We start from the raw sequence: 24,347 nt of genomic DNA on the forward strand, positions 1-24,347 counted from the left end.
TTTAATGTACCCCAGGATCCCGTTGGACTTCTTGGCCACAAAGGCTCACTGCTGGCTCAAGGCCAACCCGTCGTCCACCATCCCCAGGTCCTTCTCTGCAGAGCTCCTCTGCAGCAGGTCAGCTGCAGGAGAAGACTGAAATTGTTCATGTGAACATTTTTAGGTTCTTTGTACAACGTGTTTTGCAGAACTTGAGCTCAGGGTATTGCACAGAAGTGATATCCTTCCAAGAACACATATCTCTGTGACTAGTTTATTTTTGAGAGGTATTATAATGAACTTTTTGAAACTAAAGAGAGTCAACAAAATAAAACAAGTGAGTTAATGGACTTCAAAGGGCATTTCTGATAATCATTAACTGCGGTGTAAAGTCTTTATTGTTCTCCTTCACACACATGAGCAATCCTCTGAGAACAGGTGCTCTTTAGTGTTACATGCTGAAAACTCTTGCCCCTAGGATTAATAATGAAAAAAAAAAAAAAGGCAAAACTGAAATGGGTGCACGTGGTCTTTTGCCTCCTCCTCTTCATGTGGTTTTCATTACATTGTCAGTAAATAACTGCAGTTATTTCTGGAAAACTAGTACACACTTTCAGGATGTAAATGTATTGCAACAAGAAATACAAGCTTACAGTGAGGTAAAGTATGTGGGGAAAAAAAAAAACCCACATGCTGTTGGTTTTGGCTCATTTGTCTAAGTGTTTTATGTTCATTACTGCTTTTATTACCACATATATCACATAAATGGGAAGATGTGTCCTGAAATGAGACACACTCTTATCAGTGAAGCCTTTGCAGAATGAACAGACACCCCTCACAAGACATTTATTGGTGGCCTAGTGAGTGATGTCTTCTGTTCATGATGGCCAATAAGGTGTTTGGTTGTAGCTCTCCACCTGTGTCTCAGTACCCCTCTTGTTGCTGTATAACATGCTTAGGTCATGGAGCAAGACTTTTGGAAATGGCTGCTGATTTAGTGAAGCTGAGCTGAACATGGTATATTGCAGCAGTGGAGAACTGCAGTGGGAACAGGGGGTTTTTAAGACCAGACACACCTGCTGTTTCCTAAGTAGCTTTGTGACACTGTGTTGTACTTCACTATTCCAATGTGCAATTGCAATGTATTCCAAAAAATGCTAAAATAAAACAAGCTTCCAAAGGGGCGGAGCTTGCTTGCTTTTTTTAGATATCTTGAATCCAGCTGTTCCCTAGTGTATCTCTTCATCAAGGCAAACAGTAGGAGAAAAGGATTCTGTAAAATGAACTGAGAAAGCCTGACCATACACAAGTTTACTATTTTTTGAGCAAGGGCATAGCCTTTAGTCTCAGAATTCAAGGTAATTTATAACGAACACGCTGCCTTTACTACTGGCTCTACAGACCATGCTGTTGGTTGTTATATATATGTAGCTCTTCACTGAGCCACTGAAAAAAAAAAGCAGTATTTGAGAAGAAGACCACAGCTTATCACCTGGAGCTGTTGTAAACATATCTTCTTGTATAAAAAAGAGATAAATTTCTGCACAGTTCATCACTGAAGCTAAGTACAGTGTATGGGTATTATGCCTAAGATAAAACTTCATTTGCCCTTACAAATTCAGATAAAATCTCCGTGTTTTTTACTATCTTGAAATGCTTTTTACTTAGCACTTAGAAGCAAGTAAGAATGGAGGCTTGGGGAAGTGTGCAAAAGTATTAAACTCTGGCTTAACTTACATTTAACTCACATTTAACTTAATGATTACACTTCTGCAGACTTTAACAGGACCAAGGTTAATCAAACACAAAAGTCTTATGAAAGATTTTTCTGTAGCAATGCTTTTTAAGATCCACAAAGATCAGCCTTAATCTTTTGAGGAACAAACATGCGGAAGCAATTACGTCGGCTGTTTGCATAGATACATTAACCTTTCCACCTCACGTTCTGTCTGTGCTTGTTCTGTAGCTGCTCTGGGTCTTTCTTATTTACAGGCTCGCTAAAAATACTAAGACATGTCAAGTCATACCTCAAAAAAAGAAAAGCGATTTCTTTTTACCTCAGAATCTGTTGCTGAAGGACATTCTGGTAAGTCAAAATACTGACTGAAACTTTGCTTTTATTAATACTTGCACTGAAGAATGCTATTTGATGGGAGTTTAATCATATCTTCCCTCGTGGAGAAAAAAAAAAAAAAAAAGAACCAATTAATTACTTTGATTAGACTTCAGATTAATGTTTTTGTTTGCTTGGCAAGAATTTGTTTTATTTGTTTAGTATGTAACATAGTCTGGCATGAAGGGCTTTAAACTTTTGCTTGAGAGGAAGAAGTTTGGAGACATCTTCTACAACTAGACTTAGAGCTACCACATATACAGTGCATTGATTGCTTTTGTAATTCTGCAATGAAAAAAAAATATGTTTTTTTACATAGGTGATCATTTGTCTCAATTTCTGAAACATTTGGAATATTGAGCTTTGATTTTCTTGAGAGCTGCATTCCAGATACTAAATATAGCTGTTTTGCCACGTTGCTCTCCCTAATGCAAGTTTACATATGCTGTAGGCGGTACAAAACTAGTTTATTTTCCAGGGTCTGGGACTGAAAGACAATGCTTCAGCTCTAATTGCTGTTCATTAAAATCAGTTATTTTCCGCACAACATTGTTTAGACAGATGCGCATCTAGAAGATATGTTAACTTGTGGAGTAGAGGAAGTTTGGACCTTCAACATAAATACTAGTGATTTACATTTGCAGTAAAGGTAGCAACAGTTCCTTTTATTTTAACCTTCAGATGGATCATTTTAATTCTAAGGCTAAAATTAACATTACTTCTTTCCATATTAAAATAAAAGACAAAAAGCCTAATAGTAAGAAAATAAGGCTGATGTCAAACACTAAACTTTTTGCAGCTGAGTTTTTGTTGTGTATCTGTGTTCTCAGGATTGCAGTTTGCTATGTGGGAATGGCGTAGTGTGAGACCAGTTATAGTGTCACATCTGTCTGCCCAGCCCCTAGTGAATAGCCCAAGAGCTGCAAAACCACTGCAGCATGTAGTGTGTCACATCTAGAACCGCTGAAAAACACTTATTTGCTTTTAAACACTATGCTGTATGTTGTAATGGGGCAAATAGCTGAAGGCAATAAAACTTATCAGTTGTTCCAGGTTATGCCATTTCTGCTTGAGCATCAGATTCTGTGGCATAAACCTATTTTGCAACTTTCAGGGCTCAGTTTGACTCAGGGCAGTTGGCATATTTGCCATCTAATAAACTTTGAGCTTGGCATTACTGAATTTACACTGGATTTTAAATATAATTTCTGGGTCTGAAATTATGACCACATGATGTTTCTGTCTTTCATCTTACGTCCTTGTGTCATCAAACTGTGGTCATTTTTTAATCAGTGGTGGTACAATATAACTTATATAACCAACCATGTTTGTGATCCTGTAAGTAAATGCTCTAGCAAGAAATTTCAGTAAGGTAAGAGGACAAAGATCACACCCATCTGCAAAAGGGGCCCCACAGAGGATCTGGGAAACTACGGGGCCATTAGTCTTACTTCAAACCCTGAGAAGGTAATGGAACAAGTCCACTTATAAATGATTATAAGCCAAATGAAATAGGTGACTGGGAGGATCCAATACAACATCATTACTTGGAGTATCATCCTTGACAAACTGGCAAGATATAGATGGGACATGTCATCTGAGAGATGGAAATTGGCTAGCAGACCACACTCAGAGGGTGGTGATTGATGCCTTTCATGCAGCCTGGCAGCCCTTCACAAGTAGGGTCTGCCAGGGGTCGATGATGGGCCTCATGATGTTCAATACCTTCACAAATGATCTGGACAATGACATTGAAAGCCCCCTCATAAGTTTGCTGCTGACACTAATCTGGGTGGTGAGGTGGACATGTTGCAAGGGAGAGCCATTTTACATGGATATGGACAGGATGGAAGAGTTGGCAAGTGAGAACTGGATGTAGTTTAATAAGGACAACACAAGGTCCTGTGTCTGGGAGGACATGACCGAAGAGCCCAGTACAGGCTAGGAACTGTGCTTTGCTTTTAGCCTCATTCTAATTTGTGTTTGAGGTAATATTGATGGCACAAAGATCCACCTGTTCAAAGTTACAGGCTAGCATGGTTCACATTTCCTTTCTCTTAAAGTATGTTGGAAGTTGTACCATTCTGTTAGGAGAATCAAAATAGCACTTTTTGCATATCTGTGGGAAAGCTGAACACACTGCAAGTCTCTTTTCAGAGAAAATTTGAAAAGTACATATTTGTTATTTGGCAGATTGACAGGTATTAAACTTGTCTCTGAAGTAATTTAAATGACCTAAATTGTAAGTTTAAAATCAATGGGCCACTAGGCCTAGCTGTTAGCGCCGTCATGGAAATTGAATGTGCAGCCTGCTCCGTCAGCAAACACAAACCTGTGAGGAGTACAGGAAACCTCTGGGATATGGGAGGCCAGAGGAGGTGTCACCACCAGAGATGCTGCTGGACAGGGGATTGTGCACATGGGGGCAGGAGCAGGGCTGAAACATCCTGGGTGCAAGTCAGCCTACAGTGCCATGGCGGTGTGGCCTTCAGGGTCTGCAGCTGGTGGGAGGCGCCTTCACATGGGCTCCTTGGCCATTTGGCCAGTTTTTGTCACTTTGGCCAAATTTTTGGCCAAACTCTGGCTCAATGGGTGTTACCAGCTCTGGCCTGTGAAATCCCAATTTAAATTCCTGAATGAAAAGTAATTGTCCTAATGTGTATAAGCTACAGTGATTAACTGAATTAATAGTTTCCTTTAACAGGTGTTCGTGAAATGTCAGGTTTCTGAATGGTTCAAATGTGGTTTCTCACTCATGAATGTCCTATGAGGACACTTGGGCTGTCCAGTCTGGAGAAGAGGAAGACAAGGGGCGATCTGGTGGCTCTCTGCAGCTCCCTGAGGAGGAGAAGCGCAGAGGGAGGTGCAGGTCTCTGCTCCCTGGTCACCCATGTCAGGACAGGAGGGAATGGCACGGAGCTGTGCCAGGGAAGTTCAGACTGGGCATTAGGAAGAAATTCTGTACCATGAGGGTGGGCAAACACTGGAACAAGCTTCCTAGGGAGGTGGTTGGAGCACCCATGCCTGTTGGTGTTCAAGAATAAAATATCCTTAATTATATCCATTAACTTTTGGTTAGCTCTGAAGTGACCTTGAAAGGTCCCTTCTGAATGAACCCTTCATCATTCCTGGTGATGGTCCCTTCCATCACTCTATACTACTCTGCAGTTCTCATATTAACTTCACTTTAAGCCTTAAACTTTGCATTGAATTACAGATATTTGGGGGCATAGAATAACTGTTATTTTATAATTTCATTCTTATATGCTTTCTTTCAAAGAAGATTAGAAGTAAATAAGTTGTTTAAGGTGAACATTCAGTTACACTCCTCCTTCATTAACTTCATCTTTGGGCTCTCTAGTTTACCTGCATATGTAATGATATTCCCAGAGGAGAGCAACAATAACATAGATAATTACATAGATAATTATGTAAACTTGCAAACAATAAAGACACCTGGTTTATGGATTCAGACAGTGCTGTAGATCTAGCTGCGTAGTTGTATGGCTGAATGTATTTACGATTTTTTTTGTTGTAATGATGGTGGGTACACTCTCTGCTGGGTTAAAAGCTGGCAGGATGGCTGGACCCAGAGAGTAGTGGTGAGGAGAGTGAAATCCAGCTGGTGACTGGTTATGAGTGGTGTTCCCCAGGGGTCGGTGCTAGAGCCCATCCTCTTTAACACCTTTATTGATTATTTGGATGAGGGAATTGAGTGCACCCTCACTAAGTTTGCAGACGACACCAAGTTGGGGGGGAAGTCTTGATATGCTGGAGGGCAGGAAGGCCCTGCAGGGGGACCTGGACAGGATGGGTGGGTGGGCAGAGGCCAGTGGGATGAGGTTCAACATGGCTAAGAGCTGGGTCCTGCACTTTGGCCACAACAACCCCATGCAGCGCCCCAGGCTTGGGGCAGAGTGGCTGGAAAGCTGTGCAGAGAAAAAGGATCTGGGGGAGCTGGTTGATGCTTGCCTGAACATCAGCCAGCAGCGTGCCCAGGTGGCCAAGAAGACCACTGGCATCCTGGCTTGTGGCAGGAACAGTGCAGCCAGCAGGAGCAGGGAGGTGATCATCCCCCTGTGCTCTGCTCTGGTGAGGCCGCACCTCAAGTACTGTGTTCAGTTTTGGGCCCCTCACTACAAGAAGAACATTGAGGCCCTGGAGCATGTCCAGAGCAGGGCTGCAAAGCTGGTGAGGGGCCTGGAGCGCAAGTCCTGTGAGGAGCAGCTGAGGGAGCTGGGGGTGTTTAGTCTGGAGAAGAGGAGGCTCAGGGCAGACCTGCGCAATAAAATGCAGAAAGAGCAATAAAGAGGGTAGGAATGCAAACCCCTCACTGAAAGAGCTTGTCTTAAATACATGCTCAGAACATGCTTCTTACAACTCTTCTCCTAAAAATAGTATTTCTGGATGCATTTGCAGGTCTTTCTCTTTGTCCCTGACCCACTAGGCTGCTGGTCCTTGCAGACCATAGTAATATGTTTGTTAGATTTGACTTGAGGAGCGTTGTGAACACGGGTTAAGACATGTTCAGAATTTAAGTTATTAAAATAGCCTCTTGGCAGATGTTCTGTAAACAGAAGTCTCTTGGCCACTGGAAATAAAATTTTACTACGATTTTCACTTTTCAGTTTTTATCACAAAAATAAATGTTATGTGTTTCTTTTTTTTTTTTTTCTTTTAGACAAGATGTGTGATCAGATAAGTGATGCTGTTCTAGATGCTCATCTCAGTATTGATCCAGATGCCAAGGTTGCCTGTGGTAAGTTCAAAGCAGATAGAAAAACAGATTAATGAAGCACAACAAGTAATCTCCGTTGATAAAACATCCTGTGCTCCAAAATTCTTGCAGTAGTTGGCTGGCAGTCAACACTTCAATAGTCAGTCAAGAGGCCAGTTCTTGTGTGCTGACTCGGAGGAGAAGGGAAGACAGGAAAAAGACTGTAGAACATGAACAGAAAAAAAAAAAAAAAAGAGAGAGAACAGAGGAAACGTATATGTCAGGACACATTTTCTGGTATAGTGAGTAAAATGTATTAATAAAACTAAAATCCTTGAGTGCTAAATATATATTTGCTGTGCCTTTACAGAACCAGTTCATTTGTATGTGATTCTGATCAAACTGGAGGCTAAGAACTTACTGTTCTTAGGATTGGGATGAACACAGAATGGGAATGTTTCTAAGGGCCTTTGAGAGCAAAGCCATTTCTTTCATAGAATAAGTGATACAGGCCATAGTTGGAGCAACAGCATCTTGGGAGTACCATGATCTAATGAGTCAGTTGGTCTAAGAAATCTCTTTTGATCCTTGAGGCACAGATGTAAGCAATGAGAAGAGGTAGGGGGAGGGTTTACTGTTTACATTAGACTTGGTGAAGCATGTATTTCAGTATTGCAGGCAGTTATGCTTCTAAAAGCTGGAGCTGGTAACAGAGAAACACTGCAAAAATGACAAGGACTAAAAATGGGTCACAAGAGATGTGAGAAACAAGATCAGTTGGTCTTATCAAAAAGAAGACTGAAGTGTGACATGATTACATAGGTAAACCCTTAATGCCTGTGATCTGTTGGGGGGGGGGGGGAATAAGAGAAAAAAAATAGAAAAATATTAAAACTGCTGGCTAGAGTCAGAAAACTGGAGTATAGCATTAATGTATAAGTCTGGAAAAGATAATTGGTTGACCAGATGCAGTTTGCTTTTTAAAAAAATAAAAAGTAAAAAATAGTTGCTTAGAGAAGAAGAAGCAGTTTCTGGGTAAAACTTAGAATTTCTATTTAATCGGTCAGGCCTACCCTCAAAGTTTCTGAAAGAAAAATAAAAGCATTATGCAAGTACTAAGTCACTGTAACATCACATTTTTATGTAACTATGAAACGTAATTTATGGAGATGTTGAAACTAGGTTCTATCTACCAATATAAAAAACTATATGAAGTTCTCTGAATTTTATTTGCTGCTTGGGCTTGTATGATCAGTGAGTTTTGCATATGAAGTTCTTAATTATTACACTGGCAAGTGCCACTTGCTGGTCGGTCTATGTGCTGCTGACATAAGATATAGCAGTAAAGTCAAGCAGGAGAATACTGTGTGCAAGTAACATAAAGCCAAAGGCAAAATCAGTATTCTACTTCCTCTCTGGTTAAGTGCAAGCCAAATGCTTTCTTGGGAATAAGAGATCCTTCCCAGTGTGTTCAGCAAATCAAAGTCAAGAGACAAAATTAGCTAACCATAAACCATGACAGTATAAAAATGAACTGGAAATTTCTACCTTGTAGTGGAGTATTCTTCTGGGAAGTGGTGTATTCTTTTGGGAAGGCTTAAACATTTAAGAAATTAATCCCCCCATGAAAAGCCCCAAACCTTGTAAGTTAACTTTCTCTCGAGTAGAACAAATGGGGGTGTTGTTAGGTCTCAGTTATGTGTTGCAGCTGTAGTGCAGCTCCTGAGCCATGCTTTCTTTTGGTTGCATTAAATTTCAGTCAGGATGGGAAGTGGTCATAGGTAGCAAGATGAATCATTCTTCTCCTCATACTAAAAGAAGTGTCTTTGTGCCATGAAGTCTTGCGTCACTGTCAAAGCTTTGTGTGGTTGTTACTGGCCTGGGAATGTTTCTAGGGACTATTGGTAATGACTGGAGCCTTATTTTGCTGTTTCTCCAAGCCCTGGTTCTGTAACTTTGCGTTCTTCTGGAAAGACTTTCCCTGCTGGTAGGGACCACACAGGAAATGCTGCAAGTCATTCTGCTCCTCTTTGTGCCTGGAATATAAGGTCTCTTCTGCCAGTACAGGAATCACAGTATGATACCTGCCTCACACACTTAGGTGGTCTGCTACAGTCAGGCAGGCAGGAAGAAGATCACAGGTCAGTAGGGCAGGAGCACAGGGCTGAGTGTGAAACTAATGTTATCAGGATACCTTGTGCTGTAGCGGTATCGCTGCTTGGGTTTGATGTGCTCTGTAGGTTTAGGGCTACTGTGCTATTATGGACTCTCACTGAAGACCACCATGCTGTGTTCACAGCATAATTCAGAGATACAATGTGAGTTGGTATATAGCCCAGTAGTTCAGTATAGACTAATTCCTCTTGCAAACAGAAAAAAAGGTTGCCCTGCACTGTTTTTAACAGATTATCTAAGCTAAACTAGCAAGTGAAGCAAGCTTAATTGTCTTTATGTGATACTGCAGTCCATACCTCTACAATCTTATAGCATATTCCTGCCTGTAATACTTAACCTTGAAAACAAAATTATTCAGATTAGATGATGAAGAGATGGTAAAAGTGATGGATGAAATTCAGCCTAGGTCTATGTAAGGGGAAAGAGAGCACACTTAATCCCAAATATTAAAGGCTAGGTTCATTGCAAGCACACAGAAGTTGTACAATTACACGGGGGTTGTCACAGACACACATTTCTGTGGAAAGAGTCAGTTCTCAGTAGCTGTAAAAGCCCATGCTGAGGGTTAGGGATTGCACTGAAGCTTATGGACAGTGGAACCGAGAACATTGTTAAGCCAGTATGTAAATTCGGGGTTGCCTGTTGTGAATGCTGTGTGCAGTCTGTTCCTCTTATCCATCCCAGAAAGGCAATAGCAAGATTGTAAAAAGCCCTGGAAATAGTAACAGCATTGTCATGTGATGTCTTTAAATGAATAGCCTAGACCTCTTCAGTTCAGAACACAGGGGATTGAATGGGATATGAAATAGAGCTATATAGTTGTAGGTTGTATTGATGCGGTGATTTTTTTGTGGTTGAATGCAGTATGGTTTAACACAAAATGTAGAAGGCATGACATGAGATTTGAAGACCACATTGATGCTTGAAACAATATGAAATGATTCTGCACAGAATTTGTAATGTAGTTGTGGAGCTTCCCACTCCAGGATGCTGTAGATGCTAAAAGTTTTCATGGTTGCTAAGAGCAACTGTGTGAATTAATGTAACAAAAATCTGTCAGACTGGTAATGCCATCTGTTAATAAATGATGTCCCTCTAGCTTCAGCAAGTCCCTGAGCTGAAATTGGTGTAGACCAGGAAAGCATTTGGAGCACAGTGCTGTAGACTTGACATGCTCTTATAAATGTTTGGTGCTGGCTACTATCAAGATAGGATAATTGCATTAGATGGAACCCTCATGTACTGATTTTAATGTTAGTATCAGCTAAAGAGAAGAGTAACTGCACATGGACCTATGCTTATGCTAAGGCATTTCTGAGTTTCCTCTATAAGTAATCATTTGTTTATAGAACCTTCTTCAGAATCTTCTTGTGTAATTGTAATGATAGTAGCAGTGTATATTTATATTTTTAATTAATTTATTTTTTTTCCCTGCAGAGTGTGTAGCAAAAACTGGAATGATTTTGCTTTGTGGAGAGATCACATCCCGGGCTATAGTAGATTACCAACAAATTGTAAGAGAGACCCTTAAGAGGATAGGGTATGATGACTCTTCTAAAGGTGAGTGAGATCCTTCTTGCATTCATTGGTGGATCTATTCTGCATGTGGCCAAAGTCTTGTTTTTTTACGGTCTTCTTGAAAATAAAATGAAACGTGTATCCAGACCTACAAGAAAACTGCACAGTGGTTGATACAATTTTAGTGCCACAACTGGTACTGGGGAAGCTATTTGAAGTTGGCATGTTCAAAAAGACTTGTTCTTGAAAGGGCCATCTACCTCTTGCTCCTTGATGCAGAACTGGTGTTTGCTCAAATGTCAGAAGATGGTTACATCTGCAGGTTTGTACAGCAAAAGCTTTGACACTGGTGCTCCTTGTGCTTGGGGTGAATAAGCCTACAAAAGGATTATAAGCAACATCACAAGCTTTTGTGGGGCAGCTTGTACAGCTACACTTCATACACCAGTTTAAAGAGCTAATTTTTCAACTAATACCTTGTACTTGCCCAGATCTTGAGACTGTTGAATGTGTTGATACTGTCTGCTTCTGTTAGCAATACAAAGCCATGACAGTTTAGGAAAGTTACATGCTTAGAGTTATTAAAGTCTTAGCCAAAATAACTAGATATTCCAAAAATGTTTCTCTAGCAGTTCCTGAACTTTGAAGAATATATGACCTAACTTTCCAAAACTCCCTTCATTAGGATTGGACTATAAGACTTGCACAGTTTTAGTGGCCTTAGAACAACAGTGTAAAGAGATCAAGCATGCTGTCTCCCATGGCAAGAGTGATGATGACCTTGGAGCAGGGGATCAGGTAATGGGACTTCATTCCAGGCACTTACTCAGATTTAGTATATGCACAAAGAGTTAGATTTGTGTTGGAGCAGAGCCTTAAAAGCAACTGTACTGTAAGAATGAATGGCTAAATACTGTGCACTCTCTTAGCCTCTAGAAATGAATGAATAAATAAATAAATAAATAAATAAATAAACAAATAAATAAATAAATAAATAAGTTAAATAAATAAAAATAAAAAGAGAAGGAGAAAAAGTAACATAGCCATCTTATGGGTCCCTTCCAACTCGGGCTATTCTATGATTCTATGATCAGTAGCTTCACTGAAAGTGGCTTTTCTTGTTTCCTGCGGCCTTACTGACTAGAGCTACAATTAACCTTTTTATCAGTAGGTGGCAGTGCTGGTCTTTCGAGTCCTTTTGAGTAGCCTTTCTGCCTCTCAGGCATCAGATGTAGCATTATTTTAATTGCCATGAATGGGAGAGGACTGAGCAGTCTTTATGAGGTTTATGTCTATTAATCCTTTGGATTCTTATGGATGTTGAAGTCACTCTTGGGAACCCAATCCTGGTGTATCTCTGATTCTTGTGCATGAAGATGTATAAATGTTATTTCAGACTGGCTGTGTTCACTTTGCACATTACTGCTGTATATTTCTAGGCTTGGGTGGTTTTAAAGTACTGTGTGGCAAAGACAGGTGCAGAAATGCAAAGAGAACATGGAAATATGTGGCCTTTTTTCCCTGTTTTTCAATACAGTTCTCTGTTTTTCAATGCAGGGTTTGATGTTTGGTTATGCCACTGATGAAACTGAGGAATGCATGCCCTTAACAATCCTCCTGGCACACAAGCTTACTGCAAGGATAAAGGCTCTGGAACGGAATGGAACATGGCCCTGGGTTAGACCAGATGGGAAAACACAGGTTTGTAAAGTAGAAGCATAAAAAGGAGCTTACAAACTTTAAGGGTGAGTAACAAGAGAAATCATTTACCCTGTCTGCTGCTAAACCAGGATTCATATTGTTCTTGTTTGTTTGTTTTCCCAAAAATGGTGGTGTCTATTTTATATTCCAAGGTGGGGTGAATTTCACAAGGTACATGTGTGTAGCACACATGGGATGTTTAATCTGTTCTGTCAGTGCCTTTGCAGTTTTCTTCAAAATAACACTTGCATTTTGTTTCTTTTCCCCTGGAGTCTAAGATTAACAAATTACTGTCATCAAGCAGTTTTTGTTGTTGTTGTTTGTATGTTTGTTTTCTGAACAAATACCAGTATTCCAGAATCCTGGACTGAGATAGTTCTATGGTTTCTCAGCTAAAGCAGGCCTGCTTTTGTGTCAAACCCTATATATGCCGTATTTGATCGTTGGTCAGAGCCACTAACAGCCGTGTTGCAGAGCTGAGTGGATGAGTCACTGTGCCACACTGTAAGAGTGATGTACTTTGGCAGTCTCAAAGGCAGTAAGTCATCTGTCTTTCAGGCTGTGAAATCTTCAGCAGAGGAAAGGAAATCTATGCATGTGGCATTTCCAAGGCAGTGCAGTGTTTTATTCTTAATTGTTGTTGCTTTAGTGGGAATGAACTGCATTGAGTTGTACTGCTGCAGCTGTTACAGTGCAACACGGGTTGTGTCCGTTTCTTTTGGCAGCAGTGCATAGAATACATGAATATGCCTGCCATGGTGTAGGTATCCAAACATTTTTGAAGAGTAGGAAAGTAGATGTCTTCTGAGTCTGCAAGAAAACCTGTATTAAGGATGAAGCAATGCCATATATTTGCACGTATGTAAAAGGCATGCAGCGTGTAGCAAAAGATACAGCCCACCATATCATAAACTACAGTTACATATTTCAGCAGGGTTCTCCAAAAATTAATTTGGCTTTACTACTTGAAGTTACGTTAACATGCCAAACTGAATGAGTTTAGCATCTGTCAGTAGAAATCTTAGGCTTCTGTATCATACCAGCTGATTTTTTCTATCTCTGTGGAAACACATGTAATATCCTTTACCTAACTCTTTTGGTGATGGTACTTTAACACTTTCTGTATCTTTTCCCATGGTGATACTAAACATCAGCAACAACCCATTAATTTTCATCCATTTTATTTTATTTTATTTTATTTTATTTTATTTTATTTTATTTTATTTTATTTTATTTTATTTTATTTTATTTTATTTTATTTTATTTTATTTTATTTTATTTTATTTTTGCTGTAGAAAAGAATTGTGAAGTGTTTTTTTGTTTGTTTGTTTTTAATTTTCCAACTAGTGTTCCATCTGAAGAAGAGTACCGTAGAGGTGCTGCTGACCTTGAGTGATTTGTTTCCAGGTCACTATGGAATACAAGGACAGCAATGGAACAGTGGAACCCATCCGAGTACACACAGTTGTGATTTCAGTACATCATGCCCCAGATGTACCTCTACAACACATACAGAAGGAGCTAATGGAGAAAGTTGTTAAAGAAGTCATTCCAGAGAAGTATCTTGATGAGCAAACAATTTATCATCTGCTTCCAAGTGAAAAGTTTGTAGAAGGTGGTCCTAAGGTATGGTGCTCTGAAAGAAGAAAGGCTAAACAGGCTTGGATTCAGAAAGCCTGAACAGATGTTGCCACATTTCTAAATGCTGTCTTGCACTGCTATGACTTTAAATAAAAAAGTATATATATTTTTAAGGAAGCTTCAGTCACTTCTACTGGAGTTTTAGTACTGAACAGCTTGCATCTAAACTGAGCTGTACCTGCTTGGATAGCCAATTATAAAGATTCTTGGATTTTTGTCTTGCTCTCAGAAGGTATTTTAAATGACTGAATGTTTTCCTGTAGGTCACATGCTAAAATGCCTGACAGGAAGAATCTATTTGCTTTCACACTAAAAACAAAATATAATTATAATAATAATAATAAATAAAAAAAAACAAAAAACAGAAATAACTACATCTTCTATAGTTGAGTTTCTACATATAAATAAGCAAGCATCTACATTTATATCATTCAGAAAGCTTCACAAAAGTTAATGGAACCCTTAATGTACTAAACCCCTTGCTACTTGTTAGAATTTGACTTCTGTTCCAGTTTCAACATACTAGTACCAATAAGCAGGTCATTGCTATGAATTTGTAAAAAGTTTCATTGTACAAAACTTTTTAGTTTTGTGTAAGGAATTAAATTACTAAACTTACAAGGTGTGCTCATGATCATACTGGGATGGTGTAGGGAAACTGTTTTCACTGAGGAATAAATATCAGCTTTACTCCTATATTACTTATTTGGAGATTTAATGTTAGTGTATTAACTAAATTAATACAATTAAACAGTTAATGCTGTTCTAGGATGGAGTTTCTTGACATTCTAGTGTTTGTTTAACAGCTTGCAGTTAACAGCTTTGCTAATCTCACAGAAAGACAATAATTCTCTGCTGGTTGAACAAGTTAAATCATCTCATCAAGTTGTGGGAAGCAGGCCAAAGTCCATGCAAAAGGGTGGTTTTCCATCACTGGGGATGCAGGCAGGTGGGAAGAAGCTAGGAGAAGTATCAAGCAGTCCTTGTACCACCAGTGAACCGTTGGATGAACTCAGATAAAATATTTCAGTGCCCTTGTGCGAGACAGCACTGAGATGCAGCTCTGTGAAGCTACTGCTTCCACTTTAGTATGTGTATGTAAGCGAAGCTTGTTAACCTTTTGGGTCTTACGTGATCTGTTGTTCAGCAAGGCCTTTTGTCTCTCAAAATTCTTCACCTCTGTCAAGTGTTATTGAATGAAGTCATTGGTCAGCAATCCAGAGAAAGTATTTCAACATTGCTGATTTGAAGGCAGCACACTTTTTGTGACACGTTCAGTTATGCCACTTTCTTATTAGTTTTCTAACGTTATTGCAGCAGGGATGGTTTAGTACATCCCTGAAAAAATAATTCCAGTTATGTACATACCATTCATTAAACAGTTGTATGTGAAAGTAGGTACTGTGAACAATGAGTTGTATCTGTGGCAAATGCGAAATAAAGCTGTACCTAGTAACCTAGCATGGGATTGGATAAACTGCTGTGTCTCATGAATATTGAATTGTTTGTCCTGCAGAGTGATGCTGGACTGACTGGCAGGAAGATCATTGTGGATACCTATGGAGGCTGGGGGGCCCATGGCGGAGGTGCTTTCTCTGGAAAAGACCCTTCCAAAGTCGATCGTTCTGCAGCGTATGCAGCTCGCTGGGTTGCAAAATCACTGGTAAAAGCTGGTCTCTGCAAAAGAGTATTAATCCAGGTAAGGGCAACTGTGGAAGTAATACACCATAACAGAAATTCTGTCTCTTCAGTTTTTCCCTCAGAATACATGCCAAAATCACAGTCCCACTCCAGGTTAAGAAGATCATGTCCCATATTAAAATGGGTCTCCAGGGTGTTCGTCTTGGGAAAGTGTTAAGGAGGCCTGTGAGGGAAGCCAAAGACACAGACCAGGAAGTACCTGAAACAAGGAGTGTTCTTAGTAGTACTCTTCCTCCAGCTCTGTTGCTACCCCTGCTTCTGGGCACTATACCATTGCTGCTTTTATTTCAGGGAACTCAAGTGATCTTCCCCACACATGTGCACTTCCAGCACTTCAACTTGTGTTGCACTGCACATTACAGACAGCTATGTTAGCAGTATCTAGATGCAGCTGCGCAACCTTCTCTTCTAAATGTTCATATTGCTTGTAGCTTAAACCACTTCAAGCTGTATTTGAAATTACCCAAAAGCTACTGCAAATTCTCTGTCGTGGGTTCCTGTTATACTATTATTGTGTGAGCTAAGACTAAAAGCAAAATTCAATTATATAAGACTTTTTAAAGAGTTTAATACAAGAACAACTTTCATCAATCTTATATGTTCAGAAGAAATGCACTTCCTTTCTCAGGCATGAATTTTGGGGACTATTAAGTCTAAGAAATGGAAGGAGATTTTTTATTGACACTTACACAGTTACACCATTAAGTACAAATCCAAAGTAAATGCTAAACAATTGAGGTTTGTCCAGGCAGTTGGTAATACACCAGATCAAGCTGTGATCTGATTGATGCTTTGTTGGAGAAGTATGTTTAGAGTTCTTTACCTTCACCATTGAGCAGAGAGGAGGTCCACTGAATCTGTTTAAAATCAAGGATTTGATACCCAGACATACTGATTAGGAACAAGACCCATTACTTTATATGTGCATGTGTTTGATATCTGATTAAACTTAAAGTCTTGAGTAAAACAAGAAAAGGGGAGATTGGGAATACAGCAAGCACAGATAGCAATGTTTACCAAATTACTATTTTATTTTATTTTATTTTATTTTATTTTATTTTATTTTATTTTATTTTATTTTATTTTATTTTATTTTATTTTATTTTATTTTATTTTATTTTATTTTATTTTATTTTATTTTATTTTATTTTATTATTTTCCTGAGGGAATACAAATTTCTGACTTGGTATGCATATTTGTAGTGGTATTTTTGAACACATATATCACTGTCTTAATTCATTAGTTAGGTGGGAATGTTGTTATTTCATAACTCTTAGACACCCTCCTTAAGTTCCTGAGTCTGACTGTAGTAGACAAGGCAAGATTAATTTCGTAAACAGCAAAATACGGAGATGTCAGATATTAGCAATATTGGGAAGAAAGGAAGAGAGAAGAGGATGAGAGCAGAAAAGCAAAGGTCCTTGTAAGTTGTAGAAGGCTGGATTAAAGATTAACATGGAAAAATCTATCAAGTGGAAATATTAATGTGTTTTCATCCCAGTAGTGGCTGTATTGTAAGACCCTGCCAGCCTCCAGCGAGGCTTATGATCGAGCTGGCTTTGCTATGGACATTGTTTCCACACTAACCAGCTTTTAATACTAAAAAGGCAACATGCAGTTCCAGATGGGAACTGCAGGCTGATTAGCTGTATATTATCACACATACCATGTAGTTTTTATTTAGCATTATATAGAATTATCAGCCTATTTTTTTAATGAAAAACAGGCTTACCATTACAGTGACTTATACTTAGTCCGACTGATGGTTAAACAACTCAAAATTATCTAAGGGGAAGATTTGCATTATTGGGGTAGTTTCTATCAAAAATCAATTCTGGGTTACTAAAAAGTACCAAGATAGAACTGAGCCACTGGACTTACTGCTTCCTGAAGTCTGCAGAAACCAGACACAGTGAGGAAGACCTGTGAACTTCAGTGAAATGGTTTGTGTTGCTTAGTTACATTCAAGCAAAACACATTTTCATATAAATGCATCCTGATTAAAAAAAAAAAATGAAGCATGTGTTAGCCTATGCTACAGGAGGACTATGTTTCTGAAAGGGACTGAATGACAAAAGCAAATAGATTTCAAGAGAACTTGACAGTACTGTGCTATGGTGAAAAGAAACTAATGCGATTCTTGGACATCAGAAAGATGCTATAGAGCTGAATATAATGAAATTGCAGGCAGTACTCCCTGCATTACTTTGTGTCTTTCTGATAATTGTGTTTTTAAAAGTACATGAAAGTATTGGATGAAGACAGTGCATGCAAAAAGTTGTTCTGGGAAAAAAAGTGCTTTAAGAAGTAAAGCTTTTCTTCTTTTTTTAAGACCCATCCTACATACTTTTTTCTTTTTTTTACTTGCCTCTGGGAAAAAAAATAAATATATATATATATATATTTGTAGATCTCAGAACCTGGAGTCTCAGGGGCTTGAAGTCCTTGAGTCTAACCAATGGTGAAGGATGCAAAATGACAGTATCTGAGCACGTAGAAGGTACCTCTTTTGCTTTTAAGGCTTGTCACCCAGGTCTAATATTTGATCAAGACGAACATTTTATGAAGAAAATAGGCGATTTCCTAACATAAAAGAAAACCAGCAAAAACATATTTCCTAGCTTTCTATATACAGAAAAAGTACATATGAACTTCCCTTGTTAAATAAGATAGATCTTTCTCTTAAACAAAATGTAGGAAGGACTCTTTAACTGCATCTGAGTTATGTGTGTGTCTTCCACAGCTATCATATGCTATTGGTCTGAGTCATCCTCTTGCGATCTCAGTGTTTCATTACGGAACCTCAGACAGATCCGAAGAAGAGCTGCTCGAGATTGTACAGAAAAACTTTGATCTACGCCTTGGAGCTATCATAAGGTTTGTGTGCTATTAGTATTTGCTGAAAGGAATCGTGTTCTTAATGCTTTTCTAAAGCAGTTTAATATTAATATTTCTGGCTCCTAACCTCACAGAAGTCACCTTCATCATATGTCTATTGCTGCTGTCACTTCTGCTGTTGCCTGACCCACACACTCAGTACAGCATACAAAGCCTGGTTCATAAATCCTATCACAAGATGTTCTGAATAAGTAAGGTCTGGCCGAACTGTATAATGCCACATCTCCCAGTAACCCTGGTAGTGTGCTATGGAGCAGTTCATTAGTCAGGTGGTAGCAAGCTTGGTTAAGTAGAATTAGAATTTAACATTAGATGTAGAGTGTAAGCCTCCCCGTCCCAGGTTTATCTGGAGAGCATCAGAAATATTGCCTCTTACTGAAAGAAGTACTCGGTTAAATATGGTCTCCCCGCATTCGATCTTTAGGTGGCAACAAATTGTAAGTCAGCTGCCATGAGACGGCAAGATTCTGGTGTCTTCACTTTACTAGCAGTCCCTTTGAAATGAGTGGGTAGTTAGTGCCGTAATTTGCTCTTACTCATGCACAGAAACTGTGCGTTGCCTTACCACAGTAGTGGCAGAATGGTGCTTGCTGTTGCTTTTCTGGGGATGTTGACCATTAGCCCCAAAGAGAAAGCAGCACTTGTAAGGTACTAGCTTCTCCAAAAGAGCAAAATGTAACCTGTGTTCTGCATCAGGAAATCTGAAGTCAGCTAAACTTAATTTAAATGGAATGCAGGTATCTTAAATGCTCTCTTAAGCCTCCTTAAGAGGTTGAAGTATCTTGTGTTTAAAACAATGGGGGGGGGGGGGGGAGAGAAATAAATAAATAAATAATCCTGCCATGAGATGTCCTGAAGTGAAAAGTCAGTTATGATCAGAAACGTATGAGTCATTGAGGCTACCACGCAGTCACTGAGGACAAGAAAATCCAAGACTACTCAGGCTGCTTCCTGCAGCCAACCCAGGTATATACCTTTCTGAAATATTTGTGGACCTGAGCAAGGAGGTGTTTTAGACAGACATAGTCGTTATATTTAAAGAAGCATGGGAATTGTGATCTTCTCTCAGAGCACAAAAGGCTGGAAGAGAGAAGCAGAGTCAGCTCCTGTGCTTATCAGCAGTGACCCGCCTACACACCATGCAGCAGTAATTTGCCCCTAATATTTTTCCTTCTTTTTGTCCTTTTTGTGAACAACTCAGGATGTGAACTTTTAGGAGGTAGATGTCATTACAAGTTTGTAGTCCATCATCCTGAGACCTAATTATAGAGTCTCACTCTCTCAGTCGTGAAGAAGTTTTGAATCTCCTGGCCAATTTTCACCAAACTTTGCAGTCTTGACTTCATTTTGTGAAATATACAACTAATGGAGAGAGACACTCTCTCTTTTTTCTATTAAAGGAGCTGCCACAGAAACTTTACTTCTTATTAAAATCTGTAGAATTTGACATGGGAGCTCAAGTCTGAGACAGATAGCAGCAAGAGTCTTCATGAATTGAGTCTGTCACTTTGAGCAATACTGGTTTTAAAACATCAGTTCTGAAATGCTAACATGTGTGTTTGATGTCTCATTATTTGAGGAAACCACTTGTAATGATTCACTTCTTTTTTTGCTCTGGAGCTATTAATATCATTCTGGTCTATGTATTCTGGAGAAATCTTTATTGTATTTGACTATGAGGGGGAAAATGCCAACATCTGAATGAATATGAGGGCTCTTTTTTCCTTAGGAGGGAGCCGTTTCTCAATACCAATCCACTATGAGACGGTATCAATATTTTTCCAGTGAGGCCAACCTTTTACAATTCTTTTCAGAATGTTTTCTGAACATATACACTGAGCGTAGAGTTGAAGTTTTTGTTTTTGTTTGTTGTTTTTTAATATATATATTCTGAGTTATTATGGCAACTTAAGTTGCTAGGCAATGTTTTCTACATGTCATCAGTTTTACAAATTGAATTGAAACTCTAATTTTCCTTTGTAATTATGGCAGTTCGTTGCCATCAATAGTTTGTGTGGAGGTTCCCAGACACATTCCTTGATTTGGTACAGAAAAAAATACTGCATTTTTAAAGTACATTTTCTTAGTCCCAGAACTTGCGAAGACAGAAGGAAGAAAACAGGCAAAACCAAGATAATTGTTTAGTGAATATTTCCTTGGTAAATTTACCTCATGACAGTTAAAGTCCTTTAAATGGTGCTAGCTACCAATTCTAACCAACTAAGCACCGAAGTATTTTATGCTGTCTTACTTTTCATCTAGTTGGAACTCACATTTTGATGTTTTTTGCTATTACAATCAAGTACGGATGACTGTAGTGGCTCTTGAAGCATGTGATCGTATTACATAAAATGTTATTTGAGGCAAGACTTAGCTGCTGTTCATCATAAGATCCACAAATGACCCCTTAAGTGTTAGAATATGTAATATCTTCACCATCTAAAAAGAATTAACAATCCTGCTAGTATTTGTGTTGCTTTGCTTACTTTGCTATTCCTCAGCTGGTTTTCTCTCTAGCAGCTTAAGATATGAATCATCTATTTTAAACGTGCTTTTAAAGATAATTAAACATAATAATAACGAATGAAGAAAGCACAAATAGAGGAAAATGTCAGGCCTTGCCTGAAATAAAGAAAAACATGGGTGTAGATACCTTTGACTAACCATTTAGCATAGCTGCAATCTGCTACATGATGCAGACTAAAACCCAAGAATCATGACTTGCATCTTCATTATTTATCTAGCCACAGTCATTGTTATGCCCTATTCTGGTGAGTCTGTGCAGTAGACATAAGCAGTTTTAAACCTCCACAATTACTCAGTCCACTAGATGATGATCGTCTTTGGCTGCTTTTTTTGAGATCAACATTGTCTATCTAGAAGAGTAGCACTCGAAAATATTCTGCATTAGACTCACAATAACACAAAATGCATTCTTGCTTGCACAGGTATACCTGAACTTCATTCCAATTGCAATGCTTCTGCATTAGAGTGCTTGCTTATAAAGCTTAACTGTATTACCTTATCTTTGTTAAATTTGAAGAAAGCTGACTGTAGTTACTTTAAATTGAAGCTATCAGCTCACTACCTTTCCTGATGTAATGCTTAGTGACTGGGCAAGGAAACAATGCCTAATATTTTAAATCTTTATTCTAGGGGTAATACTGATTGTCCCTCCGACATGTCTAAATCACAAAACACACTGGAGTAAAGTGTTGTGTTTTTTCTTTTCATTCAGGGAGCTGGATTTGAAGAGGCCAATCTATCAAAAAACAGCTTGCTATGGGCACTTTGGGAGAGAAGAATTTACATGGGAAATACCCAAAAAGCTTGTGTATTAAGCTTTTCAGAATGCTTCATTTAATTGAAAGGTGGTTTAACAATCAGATGCAATTCCAAGCTGTTCATGAAAAGACTGTATCTACTCTTTTTTTTTTTTTTTTTAAATGACGTTGTGTAGCTAACAGATGTACTAAAAAATAATTGTATTTAATTTCTAGCTTTCACCATGACCTCACTCTTTAAATGTATGCAGCTCAATTAACATACTTTTCAGCTCTGTCTTTGGTAACGTGTGAACAACTTAGGCCTTTGGCTTCCATCAGATGTAAATTGTACAGATGCTTGTCAAAGTCACTACTGTCCTGCCAGAGAAGCCTGCTACTGCTTACCCAGTTAACTTTGTCCTGAAGTGGGCAAGGTAACTTCCAACAGCTGCCTGTGACAGGAGAAAGAAATAGTGCAAATTGCCTAAATTCTCTGGGCAGTGACCTCCACAACTACAGTTTTAGTTATGGTATTTCTGGTCAGAGCAAATGATTAAAAACACCCATTTCAGAACGTAGCTTGTTGTAACTCTAAATGTACTTAGGTCTGAGGTAGTGTTATCTGTTTGCTTTTAACATTGTAGTGTTGTAGGTTTACCTCTGTGAAAGCTGATGGACTCCTTTGTTGTAATGCTTTTACTTATTTATAGTTACTCCTTTTCAAACTGAAAATATCCATGTCTGCATGAGTTGGAAAAGGTTGTGTAACGTTTCAGTTAAGTTTCATTTAGTCACTTCTGAAATGTAAAATCTTTTTGCAAAAAAACACTTGGAGGACATTATTTTCCTTTGACTTCTGGTTAAGAGCACAAAATGGAGAGGGAGAATTCAAAATCATTCAGCTTTTGTTTTTTTTTTTTCCAAGGACTGGAAAAGATGAAAAGGCTTGCATACAGGAGGTAGCACTATCCATCCAATCTCCAGAGCTTCTGCTTACACATTTTTAGCAAATCTTCCAATAAGTATTGAATTAATGTTATTTTCATAGGGTAGCTATTTTGCTCAATGTGAAATTTTCCTCAAAAACAGTAGAGGACATGTGCCTTGTTTAAAACAAGCAAACAGAAAAAGGCTACCTCTGCTAAATTTGTAGTGCTTAGTACAAAACCAGAGACAAAACAATTGCTCCACAAAATCAATTAACATCTTTTCAAAATGCTTTCCTACTGCAAGTCTATAAATGAATCACTTAAGCTGTAGCCTCAAAACTGAAAAATGATGCCCAGAGCAGACATAATCATCAAGACTGAAGTTATTGCTGAAAATTTAGGTAAATTATAATGTAGCCTACATACAGCAGTCAATCAAAATATTTTTATTTCCAAGTGTTGCAACTGATATTTTAATAAATGTGTTAATCTCAAACGAACAGGCTTTTCTTTGAAATATGTGTCTACAATATGTTGTACAAATCCATCAAAACATAGTGGTTCATCACCTGTGTGAGAAATTGTAACTGCATATCAGATTAAAAGCCCCAAATAGTTTATGCATTGTACTTTGAGACTTCAGCCAGAGTAGCAGTCTGCACAGATATTCAGCTAATAAAGTTACAAGTATGAAAAATATGTGTTATAGTAAAATAATTTGTAACATCATAACGATGTACACTGTAAAATATAGAGCCATTAGTGGCTGTTCTAGGAAACGTGGTGTTTTTTTTTTTTGTTTTTTTTTTTCAAATAGTGAACTTAGATGTGCACTTCCAAAAGTTAATGATCCTCATGAAGTCCTTTGAGGTAGAACTAAACCTAAATCTTTCAAAAGGACATAGTTTCGCTCAAACCTAGAGAAGCCAATTAGAGAAGAAAATGAATGAAACGGAAGTGCCAGCTTGGCTATGAAAGTCCCTTTCTTTCTGATCTCAGAAGAGATGAAGAGTTTCTGCTGGCAAAACGAAGACATTAAAATTAAGAAAGGTCAAAACCTGTTCTATTTGCTTTGTGTCAGAATTAGCTTTGACTCATGCTTTCAGAGTACATCACAAGATCAGCTGCACCAAAAAATACAAACCTTAGAGATGTAATTAATCTTCCTGCTAAGATGGGACACTCTCCTTCTTCTGAAATAGATTTTCAGCTGTGCTGAACCTAGCAAACCTTATCTAGAGCCATGCAGACATTATTATGTATCCCATTTTGTTAACTGTATTTCTCTTAAACGCTACAGAGAAACGCAAAGTGGAATGTTAATTCATCACTTTTCAATTCATTTAATTCCTAATGAGCTGAAAGCAATTACTGGAATGGAAATTAAAGTACACATCTTCACTACATGCTAATAAACACAATGAACTTGTCATTTAACAATACCTCAGTTTATAGCTCTCCACTGCCTTGACCTTGTGGTACGAAAGGACATGCCTTCTTTACTATCTTCACCACCTAAGGTTTTTGGTCTAAGTGCTCTTTGCTCCTTTTGGTGCAGGCTGTAGAAGGTCTGGATGAGAGTTAAAATGAGAAGACCTCAGCATTTTCATCAGGAGCTCAACCATCCTGCAGCAGTCCAGCCTGTTTGTCAGAACTGGGATGCAAATTTTTAACAGATGGCAAAATCTTGTTTTCCTCTGCTTTTGATG

At 38.5% G+C, this 24,347-nt stretch overlaps 1 protein-coding gene across 1 annotated transcript; it reads left to right on the forward strand.

The window, feature by feature from the left end:
- Nucleotides 1–1,857: 1,857 nt before the first annotated feature.
- Nucleotides 1,858–24,021, forward strand: LOC309890139 (S-adenosylmethionine synthase-like). Its single transcript, XM_082783726.1, has 9 exons — nt 1,858–2,065; nt 6,774–6,851; nt 10,422–10,544; nt 11,188–11,300; nt 12,060–12,203; nt 13,611–13,829; nt 15,361–15,543; nt 18,289–18,422; nt 21,682–24,021. Exons 1-9 carry the CDS (start codon nt 1,993–1,995, stop codon nt 21,782–21,784), a joined length of 1,170 nt encoding a protein of 389 aa, XP_082639852.1. The 5' UTR covers nt 1,858–1,992; the 3' UTR covers nt 21,785–24,021.
- The last annotated feature ends 326 nt before the right edge of the window (nt 24,022–24,347 follow it).

The sequence above is a fragment of the Aythya marila genome (genome assembly GCF_965140915.1).
Source record: "Aythya marila genome assembly, chromosome: Z".
Classification (NCBI taxonomy): domain Eukaryota; kingdom Metazoa; phylum Chordata; class Aves; order Anseriformes; family Anatidae; genus Aythya; species Aythya marila.